This window comes from Achroia grisella, unplaced genomic scaffold (assembly GCF_030625045.1).
Source record: "Achroia grisella isolate CSIRO2021 unplaced genomic scaffold, CSIRO_AGI_Agris_v1 utg1061, whole genome shotgun sequence".
Classification (NCBI taxonomy): Eukaryota; Metazoa; Arthropoda; class Insecta; order Lepidoptera; family Pyralidae; genus Achroia; species Achroia grisella.
Window position 1 is genome coordinate 117835 of NW_026712565.1, and position 12864 is coordinate 130698.

At 32.5% G+C, this 12864-nt stretch overlaps 1 protein-coding gene across 1 annotated transcript in view; it reads left to right on the plus strand.

Annotated features, from left to right (window-relative positions):
* LOC131850322 (protein yippee-like) overlaps positions 1-12864 on the plus strand; it is an 82542-nt gene that overhangs the window by 28716 nt on the left and 40962 nt on the right. The window contains exon 2 of the mRNA XM_059200560.1: positions 10092-10124. Coding sequence (XP_059056543.1) covers positions 10092-10124 — 33 coding nt within the window. The remainder of the gene's footprint in view (positions 1-10091; positions 10125-12864) is intronic.

Here is a 12864-nt window from a genome sequence, read left to right on the forward strand (position 1 = left end):
ATCCCAGAAATCTACAAAATCTTTGTAAGTACAATTACAAAAGATTATTTTTCTGATTTATTTATTAAAACTTCTTGAATGGTTCTTCTCTTCTGGTACATTTGGGAATTCAACTGGCTATAAAATATGCGTCATAAGTATCAATCAGCTGTCGTGTAAACTCCTGTTTTCATTAATTTAATTCATATATTTATTTACGAACCAATTTTTTTTGGGCTATATATTTACTGTGCCTCTATGAATAATTTCTACAAATGTTGTAAAAGTGATTTAATAATATTCATAGTGCAATAAAGAATATAATCACAGATTAGTTATCCTTATAAAGATGAGTAAGTATAGGTGTACGATCTATATTTAATTCTAACAATGAATTTAGTAATAAGCAATAATAATTGGATGCGGGGCTGAAAACAAAGTCTAAATTGTTTAAAATTGACATTTTAATGGAATTCGCTTCTATCTTTAAGGAATGTATCAATTCTAAACATCAGTTTCTACTGTATAGCTATATTGCAAATAGAAATTTACGTATATATTGACTTCGAGCAAAACCACCGTTCGCAAAGTGCTAGACAAAGTCATTGCCTTGTCGATAAAGGGATAAATTGACGGGACTGCACACAATGCTATCGGTGTTTTCGCTTCGATCAATCGGGCAATCGTGTTCTTGTACTCGAACGATGGCTCTCAGTATACAAAGCTGTAGTGTTACAATGGAATCGTATCTTAATAATAGTCCATGGTTTACTTTCGGTAAATATAACAACATTCATGAAGGAACAAAAATGATAGTTGTAAAAGTTCAGGACGGCGCAGTGTTCCTTTCACGGTGTCACAAGATTTCACCACTAATGAGATGCTCACTGCTGCATTAGTTGAAGGTAAACATTTACCGATTTCCATTTAGAGCCTTGTTGCAAATAGTTACAGTTATAATTTGACTGTTCGCTGTAGAAGGCGTATAGCGGTACCTCTTATGGTTGTGGTGGCTTGGCAACTTGTCTCAGCCAGGTAACGGGACCAGTCTCCACAATATCGCACATCGACTGCGTATTCGTCACTGAAATAATTCTATCCACACAGCAAACACGTATACGTTTTTGCCCGTTTTGATCGAACTGGACGGCAAACAGTTATGTCAACAAACTATATATAAATATTAAGATTCTAGAGACGTACTACCTAGATGACATTACGGATATATGAAGATTTCGTGCGTAGTTTCCTTACCTTTCTTTATCTGGTACATTCTATTAATAGATTGCCTCTACGACAATCCATTTAAGCAATATTTACTTAGGTACAAGTGATAAAATTTAGCTATCTACATATATTTATAATTCTATAAATATTCCCTTGTAGGTATATATACCTTTATATAATAAAGTACATATATTCACTACATAGTAATGATGATAAAGGAAACCAAGCATAATAATAAAACCCGTAGCCAAACATTGTAAGGCAAGCCTAAGTGCCATTCGTACATCACCATAAACTTTGCCATATTCTTTTATACGGACGAAATTTTACCTGCTAAAGATTCATTGACTAGAGGTTTCATATTGTAAATAAAAAATCGAACTCCACACACAATTACCATTCTAAGTATTTACTTAAATGGAACCAAGGATTGTGTTGCTACATTACATCCCTCTTTGTTCCTTTGTGTAAATAATAAAACAGCTTCTTTCAGGTAGAAACCTGTTTTTAAATTTCAATATTTTAATGTATCCTAAGTATAATAAGCGTACAATATACAGTATTGGTGTTTTATAAAACAAAGACTCGCTTATCTTATATCCATGTCCACAGTAAAAGTAATTTTATCGTGCCCTCGAATCTTGACCTCCTACATAAAACGGTCCGCAGCTTTCTTTGTTGTGATTGCGACTACAAAATAAACAAAACTGATATCGAACTTACAAAAATAAATGGAACTAAATAATAGACTGAGCTTTGCATGTCTTGTCTGTCTGAGTTTGGCAAGTGTTGTACATAGATTCTAAAAGAATTGGTATGATGAAAGTATAATCGTCTTCATGTTACGGGAGTCTTGACTATTCAGATCTTGTGTTGGATTGGGTGATTGAACGTATACAACGTTATAAACTTGTTCGTATTTTATGATCTCCCGATGGTGTGTGAGATGTCGCCTTGTGTACTAACTATACTTTGCCATAAAAGTTTTATTACAAGGTAACCACAGATCAGACAGTTTGTACGACTGTCTAGCACTTACTTCATTATCTTGACTGAATTCGAAGGCACGTACAAAGCTATAAGACACAATCATTGTTAAATAAACGAACCAAAACGAAACTGCGTCTGAAACCGGTTTGTGAGAGTTCTATTGAAAAGTCATCGTTCGATTCCGCGAAATCGTCAACATTTCGTCTCTGTCAGCGGGGTCAAGGAGTATTATAAAACAGTGAAAGTCCCGTTTGGCTGTAGTCCAACACGCAAATATAATCGCATAATCGCAACTCCTTAACCATTGGACCCATAAATACATAATGTCAATTCTAGAGCAATTAAGAGAAATCTAATAATAACAAAAACTTTATTGACCTTTGTGTTGGAGATAAACGTAATAGGTACGTAAACGATGTAAATATTACACACAATTTACCTGCGTGACTGCTCTATCACAATAAGCCATTAGTGAAATGTGAAATGTCAATTAAACTAATTAATATTAAGAAACGAGCATAATATGTAATGTAATCAGTAGGTATGTAATAGTATTTTTATTAATGCATCTATTTATATCATATTATCAAATTCAAAAACTTTAATCAACCTGTTATATTGTCATAGTTCTTCAAGATTGTGTATAGCCTTCTCAATGAAGCTTTCAAACTATATTGTAACAAGAGGTATTGCAAATCAAAAATGTGCCTTACAAGGTCCAGCGTCTATCTAATACTAAATTCAATGCTCTAACAAATGTATTACTTCATAAAGAGTTAAATAGCAAGAACAGTTGTATACTGGTCATAAACTGAATATTACGCATTAACAGCTGTTCTATTGTGTTAATGAACTATTATTGACTGGTAATAACAAGGAAGTTACTCAACTGTTTAATTAAAGAGCTTAACACATTTCAGATGCAAGCTACTGATACGATATATGCGTAACAGATTTAGAAGTTTGTTAAATTAACAAGAAAACTGGATTGCGCCACTCAAGGATTTATTGTTATAGTCAAATTTGAGGTCTTAATAGGTGTAATAGTATAATCCCAAAATAAATTTGTTCTGAAGGGATTTTTAAATGTCATCTATAGGAAAATCAAGATTACTAGTTTTAAAACACTTTAGGATGCAAATTTTACGCTAACCAATTTTGCGCTATATCGTATTATGAGCGGGTGTGGCGAGATTACTACTCAGTAATTTTCCCTGTCTTTATTATGCTGTAACTGCTTTATCAATAATTTATGTTGAGAATGTTAATTAATTTCTTATTATTGTGTATCACAATTGACTTGTCGTGTGCATTAGAGCTTTCACAATATGCCTCAACTTTTTACTCTAGAGGTTTTATTTGCAATAAGATAATGACGGCGAACATTTGTATAGATGCGTCAAAAATGTTTTGTATGATAATTACGATAAACCTCATTCTCAAATTTTAGGTAAACTACAACCATTATTAGAAACTGGACCAACAAAATACTAGGTGTAAGAAAATCGTCATTTCACTGTACTGATAACTGTAATTTGAAACTCAATACTTTAAAAAACAAAGAAAGGTACAGTTGGTTGACATTATTTCGTTCCACAAATTACAGTCCAAGTTTTTGTCATCGCAAATCTACTCGCATCATTCTGAATTTAAAAATAACAGCTATTTTATTGATGTAGCGGCTTCATTCACATGAGCTCCATTTTCCCGTTCTAGTCATATCCAAACTGTATAATTCGACGTCTAAAGAAGTAATTTGAAGGAATTCTCTCGTCTCAGATGTGTTGGCTGAGTTCCAATGAGTTAAAGGAACTTATTTGCGTGACAATATTTCAAAACCCTTTGTCAGGCCTCTAGCTACGTACTTTCCAATGATTTGCGTCGCAAATGTAGTAAATAGCACGTTGTAGATATAACAATTTTCAACGTCCTCTAACTGATCCTACAATAGTTGAAGTCTGCAACGTAAATATTGTTAATACCTACTTGAAATTCAGGTATAGTTATCAGTTGTTATCTATTTAGTATTTTTCAACAATTAACGGTCGTAACCGATAAGCAAATTAGTCTGGTGCTTATAAAGTGATCAATTGTCAACATGATTCAGATTTAAACTGTTTATTGTAGTTTTTCTTTAGGAATTATTATTAGGAACCTATGAGAGAAGATTTTCTTCTGCAATATTTATTCAAAAACTTACAGCTAAAGAGCCATCAAGATTTTTCTTAACGTAGTTCTGCACATTTTGTAATATCGTTATTACAGGTACAGTAATAAATGCTCAGACATTTTGTATACCTACTAACACCGCTGTCTAGACATGAGTTTATTAAACGAGAAACTCTTCTCATTTTGTCTACCTCGTGTCTCTGCTGAATTTGTAATGATTATTCTCTAAGATCATGAACATAATGCACCTATTATTCTTATCTATTATCTATTTTATTTTTTATAACCTCGTGATTTATACCTGGCAATAAAGAAAATATAGGTATGTTAACAGTATTGACTTTAATTTTTGTAATTGGTATTGTACAATTTCGTGTTTAGTGTACTTGTTAAAGTTGGGCATAAAAGCATATCTATCTTGTATCCAGAGCCGTAAAATATAATTGACAAAAAAACGTATATAATTATTACCTATTTTTGTTAAATGACAGTATAAAAACTAGATTTAGAAATTACAATTAGATATTTGAGTCCTTCCTGATGAAATTGCCTTTATGTTCAAACAGGCAATTCGTTTTAGCAATATATGTTATGCTATATTATATATGCTATATTGTTGGAAAATAATCATTTAGGGTGATCTAGACATCGTTTTATCTTTTCAATTTGTTTCGATTTCAATTTGTAAGCAGTCTCGTGTCTTGTCTCTACTGTGCCAGACTTTGAAACCCTCCATTACGTGGATGAAATCCCATCTTGTATCTGCTGCTACTGAAGACAATATTATTTTGCCAATTACGCTACTTTCACTGTATTTATTTCCTTTCTTGTGTCTTTACTTTAATTCTCTGCAACAGTATTAAACTTAAGATTAAGTAAGTATTACAACAGTGACACGAAGCAAGCGAAATTAAATCATGAATATGCAATGAGATAGCAGCTGTCAATTTTTTCAACTACATTTAACTTGAATTGACTCGGTTTTAATACGTTTTGTGCATTGAAATGTAGAATGTAAGGATTTATTTTAATTAAATTGATCCATTACAATATGTTTGATAAGATTATATTGTATACGTTTGTAATCCATAGATATGGCTTGTTTTGGTTTTGAGAAGTTAAATTATTGTTATCTTTGATAAATTATCCTTATCGTAGGTTAGTTATTATGTTTATCGTAACATCAACACACTTCCTTATCGTATATAAACGTTATTGTTATTGATTAAGTACGTGTTAAGTGTGTATATTATTTTGGACTACACAGCATATTTAATTAACTGGTCTTCAAAATTAGGACATCGAAATTTGACAGTCTATAATGAAAATAATAACCTAATACAAACAACAAATCTGACTTCAAATGATGATAATATTAATGATCAAAATTCAGACATTACATATTATTCAATCGTGTCCAAGCAAAAACTATCGTATCTATAATTTGCGTCTTAAGTCACTTAGCTAGTTTTACGTTAAAACGACTATAAGAATTAAGAGGAAATTTTAACAGAATAGTGGACGCTAAATCATTATGAGAGAAAGTTTAATATAATATTTGCTATATAGTGACCCAATTTAGCATAAAATCGCGTTGATTTTATAAATAACATACACAAACACAAATCTACCGATTCATCTGTCCGTTCTGTTGTGTATGACGAACATTGCCAGAGCACGGGGCCACTAACCTTTTAATGTAAAGGTACCGCACTAAACGCCCAAGGGACAGTGACGCAACCTGAATCAAGTAGCGTTGGATCCACAGATGTGGGTTTAAGTTGTATTTAAGTAAGCATATGAATTATATCTTAATTTCGTTTTATCCCAGGACCTAGATTTAGTAGCCTCATCTAGGTTTAAAACAAGCAGCTTTTTTTAAAATATTAATATGGAATGGTGCACCTGCCTAACGTAATACGCTAACGGTATACTCTGATGGGGCACTAGGGGAAGATGATAGGATGAGCATGAAGATGCTAAGCTTGTGTTGTGATAACTGGACACCTTACATATATAAATACCTATATTTTTAAACGGTTACCGTAGTCTATGGACTCCTGAAACATCAGGGTTGTCTCGTGCGTTGCCGACTCATAAGAAACCTTAATAAACCTACACTTCTGGAAAAGAAGAAAGAAGCTTCTGGAAAGAAGCTGCTGAAACCGCACTGTTCGAGACCACCCAGGTTCAAGCGTGTAGGGATGAATTTTCTGTCGATGGCGAGCGGTGCGATGGTAAAAGGTAGCCGTAGGCATCGTGATCGATGTTTTTTTATACTCTTTCCGTTACATGCAGTATCCTTTATACAATTACATTAATTAAGGCTTGTCGTTTTTGCTTTGCTCGTTTTTTTTACATAGAGTACAAACAAAAAATTATATGCAAGATATTCTAATTCATACTCTATGTACATCATAAATAGAATTTAATAGAAAAATAACCGTGCGCGTTCTGACTAATTTAAAACAAAAGGATTTCTAGAAGAAATCTCGTTTCTTGTTATACGTAGCTATTGTTACTAACTCATAGTTATTAGTTTAATAGACAAGTATCTTTATATCGCGTCATCGAAATCTATCTATATATATTTTAACATAAAGGCTTTATATTTCTGTATGTTCGTGATAATCTCAAAAATTACTGGAGGTTTTTGCAATTGCAGAGTGATTTATAAGGGCGGTTTAGGTGTATAATATAATTGCAACGTGTAATGCCGGGTAGTCTCTAATTAATATATAATTAAGTAGAATATATATATATATATATTGCTGATGGTAGTTTTTCCGTGGTAGTTTCTATGTATAGTTTGTATTTTAAAAAAAGAAATATATCCAAGTATCCATGTGGCTGATTGTAAATAACAGCTTTTCACTAAATGCAGATGAATGTCTATACGATATTTAAGTAAAAAAAAAAAAATGTCTGTTTGTTCTTGCTAATCGCTGAAGCGATTTTGACGGGACTTCAACTTGCATACAACTAATATTATGAGGAGTAACTTGGCCTCCTATTACTTTGAAAAATATGTTTTAAAAAAGCTGATAAAGTCACTGTTAACAGCCAGTGAAACATAAACAAGCCGTGTACTAAATATAATTATTAATATACAGCAGAGTTCATTTATACTATAAACTAATCTCTGAAACGAGTTAACCAATTTGTTTGCGGTTTTTCAATGATGTATTTTAGCAATTTTCCGTCAATATAATGTTATTTTCATTGCAATCGGTTACCAAAAAAATCTTAAATTGCAAGAAGTCGCGGATAGAACTAGTTTCATTGTAAGTACAATTACACCTTGTCTAGAAGTCCCAAAGAGACCGGTATGCACGTTTTCTTTTTTTAAATTAATAGTGATAATAATATCTCGGTACAATCACACAGCGCCATCTTTTCTTGGGTTTTTTAAAAATTAATAGTGATAATAATACATCATAACAGCCAGACCGATAAAACAATCAATCACACAGCGAATATCCATCTAGTAAACCCACATGTGAGGCCGTCAAATTAGTGTGGAAGTATCGATAAAAAATACTATATATGTATAGGAAGTCTGTATGTTTGACTGACTGTACTCACGACTAAACTCAACTAATCCTAATGAAAATTATTATAAAGTTAATCGTCGTATAGCCAGGACTATTTTTTATTAAAAAAAAAAACAGTCGAATTCACGGGTAATACATACCGAAGTACAAATATTTCTAGTTTTGTTATCGCATTCAGTTTTACCCACCTGTCCGAGAACAGGATATTACATCTAAATAGGTATATCCACTTTAATACTCGAAATTGCTTTTACGTCTCAATGACCACGTGGTTCGTTCAAGCGATGCTATGAATCGATATTGACACCTATTTCGAATTCATTCACCCCCTAAAGCGTATCATCCTTGACGATAAATTGGCAAGGGCAATGCACCGCGGCGACACTACTATTAGTCACCATGTTTTCATGGTTGAATTCATTGGACTATATATAAACTGTTGGACGTCGTGTTATGGCTTTTGCGGATAATGTGAATTGTCTATGACTCATTAAAAGTGCGTTTCTATTATTTCTGACTTTAAAAGTATGGCCTTATTTTAGGGGCATCATCAATCAGATGCAGTGGATAGTCTATGACCATTTCTTGAAGGTGCATTTCTTTTCGATTAAACGTATAAATTAGTCATATATACTTTGAATTAAAGATTATAATCTCATAGAAACACATTTATAACTTTTATATCAGATGTATTTAATCCTTAATTAATATTCAATACAGTAGTGGATATTGAGAAAACATCAAATAAATAAAGTGCTTTAACACATCAATTAGTTCACTTAAATTCATATTACGAGAGAATGGTTTTGGCTAGATTTTTATGACCGCCTGACTGACGTGAATTTTCAATATATAAAAATGGATACAAATTTGAAGTGCTTTTCAAATTCAAACAAGCGCAAAAATTCACAATTTCGAATGATTTTCTGAGCCAGACTATTTGATAATAATAATAATAATCATTTATACAGCATCGTAATATGGAGTAAAAATATAGAAAAACTTAAAAGCTAATATCGCGCTATGAGCTGAAAGGGCCTCCGCTCAAGTGCTGCAGAATGTCACTGAAACGCTGATCTTCAGTTGAGCCACTCGAAAAAAAGAAAAAGCATTTTTGATATTACTGACTTAAAATATAGATGTGTATGTGATATATTATTTATTTATTTCAATTCAAATTTGGAACTCATGCTCCTCATGCGTAATTCTATGAATTCCGTCAATGACCTGAGACCGCTATAAAGAAACAGAGGTCGATAACATTATTGAAACTCATTACGCAATTAAAAATATAAATTAATAAGTTCATACATTAATTAAAATAAGTTAGTAAACTTTTGGTACATTTTTATGTATAAAAACCGAATATATTCCCTTTATTATACCAATCAAGAAGCGTAAAACAATCTAAAAGAGTGAGACGCAGCGTGGGATTGTTACAATGCGCGTGTCAGCGTTCCGCGAAATGTTTTTATCGTTCCGCCTTGAACTATTATCGAGATAAGCTATATTTGCGTCAAAGGTTCGTTAGCATTGCTATTTCAATTACATTCATCATTTAGGCTCGGAAACACAATCAAAAAAACAATTTTATTTGCTTTTACCGAGGTTTTTTTTAAAGCTATTTACGTGGTCACCTCTGTCTCTCCTATTTCAGCCGCCAAGCAGCTTCCGTTTTAAGCTATTTTTCAATTGAAGGCTGAGATATGACAGTGAAATTGAGTACGGACGCATGACAATTTTTGTCCTTCGGAGCTTATGAGGAGTACAGGCGTTGCATGATAACGAGATGTTCGTTGTGCTGTTCTTGTGTAGGGTTCGAAATATGCATGCCTTTACAGTTATCTTTACTACATACGTAGTATAAAACAAAGTCGCCACCACTATCCGTTCACTTATATCTTTTAAATTGCGCAACGGATTTTAATGTAGTTTTTACCCATACATAGAGAGATTCAAGAGAAAGGTTTATATATAATACATGCGTGTTATAGTATAGAACAAACCGAAAATTCGAAGAGTTGTATTGCATCCGTGCAGAGCCGGGACTGGTTGCTAGTGTAGAATAAAACTTGGAACACCTGCGGCTATAACATGATTTCTTTAATCTTAAAAAATTATTACTGTCTTGTGGATCCTTGTATATTAATTGTTCTTTTTATCATTTTTCAGGTATGGGCCATTACAAAGCAATTTAAATTTTAAGTAAGTTGTTTAATTAAGGTGTCTAGAGAATATATAATAGCTATCTAAAAGCCTGTTAATGATTTTAGTTATTAATTTATTAATTAAGCCACGTTCTATTGAATTGGTAATTAATAATTCGTGTTATAAATTTAATAGTTGTGAAAAATATTTGGAAACCTGTTTCAAGACTGAATATTGCATGACTGTTTAATATTAGACTAAATATTTCTGAATTCTATAGAAGTTATACCTACCTATTAACCACTCCCTTTATATATTTTCTTTTTTAAACTGCATCATATTTTCGATACATAAAATGATTGTATTTGTTGAAATCTTTATAAGGTTATACGACAAATCAAACACAGAACGCTATGAGACAAAATTTAAAGTATCTCGATAGATATGTTCTGTTTACGTTAGTAGTTTCCCCTATATCCAACCGAGAATCAAACTTTAAACGTCATTTAAGTAGCACACCGCATTAACCGCTCCGTCTCCAATGTCACATACTCGGACTTTTTGTAAAAATCAATGTTACGTGTCTTTGGTGAAAGAATAATATTATGAAAGATTTATTTATATACTCTGAACACACCCAAGGGTGTGTTCAAGAAATTCCCGAATGTCAAGCAACGCTTGGTGCGGTGAACGATCTCAATTCGGAACACTCTTTTCCGCGAGCTATTTTGATCGCGCCTTTATGAGAAGCAGCACTGGACTTAACAAGTCTGACGTCTTGTTTACGAATTGTTGACCAAAATAATGTCATACGTCATCTGTCAAATCTTTAATACCTATTTAGGTAGCTTATTTACAATCAGTTTAATAAAAATGTTCTGTACCTCTGTTATTTTTTATATTAATTTTAATTAAGATGAATTTTTTAAAATGGTTTGTTTAAAATGCATAATGCCTATTTAGGTAGTATGTTTATAAACAGTTTAATAAAAATGTTTAGGACCCCTGTCATTTTTATATTTATGCTATTTAAGATTTATTTTTTAAAATGGTATTATTTTAAATGCGTAAATATTTATTTCAGACGTATGTTTATTGTAATAAAGATATATAACACATGTTTGGAGTACAACGCCCTTTGTCCTTGTGTTAGAATGTATTAGATATTAAAGGTCGAATTATAATGGTACGTGTTGTAATATTATGACTACTATTCAACATACTTGCTCGTAAAGTGGATCTAATTTCACCGATTTTCGATATATAAAGCAGCTCATAAAACACGCATGCGTTATAAAAGCAAATAGTGAAGTTATATTCCATAACCGCACTATTTGCTATTTTTTTATCAAATTTCGAACTGATCCGTTCATCTAGTCCGCCCGTACACAAAGATTGTCTATGTGATAACACCACCTTTTGTACTTCCTTATTTATATATTATATTCCTTATTTATTTTTTCTATTCTATTCTAAATAGATATAAAGTGGTTTAAACACTAGAAATGCTTTACAGTAGAATTGATTGACGGAATCATATTATTATTGCAGAAAGAGTCAGCTATTTTTAAAGTATTAAACACATAGTAGATATCGTTGTTTATTGGCACATTGAACGCTGAAAAACGTCTGTTATGATACAACATATATATACATACACATGCTATGTGTACACTTACATGCGCAATAGAGGCGCTAATTTCTTATCACTCGTGTTATTGTATATCTACACTAATTCGACTCGCGGTTTCGTCTGCGACGTCATCGTTATCACGATTTTTTTTAAGTAATCATTAAATAAAAAAGTCACAAAAAAACTGTAGATGTTAATTTATATTTCTGTTTTTTTTATACCACGTAGGTGGCAAACAAGCATACAGCCCATCTGATGGTAAACGGTTACCATAGCCTATGGACGCCTGAAACACCAGGGGTGTCATTTGTGCGTTGCCGACCCTTAATACCTTAATACCTTCTTGAAAAACCCCATGATGTAGTCTCTCGAGAAAACCTCGGCAGGTAGTTCATTCCACAACAATTCCCTGATAATAGTAACATCGATAAGAAATTAAATTCTGCCGAGTTATGTGGATGGATTAGCATATATAGGGTATACAATATTATAATTAAATGTCAACACAGAATCATGTCTCTAACTACCATACCACTTAAGATTTCAATATAGGTAGACAAATATTAATTAACCTTAAAAGAAAAAAATGTACGACGAACTTCTTAGCATTCCATAGATTCACGGTACGTCAACACTCTCCTTCACCGCTCGTGTTTCTCTCCCTGCCCAGCCAAATCTGGTAGGATCCTACTAGTGCAGCTTTAGATACATATTCTAGTATAGAACTCACTACAGTTCTAGATAGGCCAAGATCTTTTGAAGATTATAGAAACATTTCGCTGGTATACCTCTCACTACCACTCCGACTTCATATAAATTAACCACAATATTTATTTGTTTTTATTACACGGTCTTTAGATATATTGTTTGTATTTTTAGTTACTTTTTTCTTTCCGTAATTTCTGTTACTTTAAAAAGTTTGCCCTTTCAAAATTAACTGACAATGCAATATGCAAGGCATCTATAATGGGCGTCCTTAATTCACTGGTTTCTGTGGCGATATTTAGCACACAAACATACTAACATTTGAATAATTTGCCACGTCTACCCGGAAGACGTACCACTCTTCTAGAGACCTACAATCGCGGAGACCGGTATAACAAGTTACACTTCGAGGAGTTAACAAGGCTCCGATACGCTGTATTATTAGAATCGTGTTTCTGT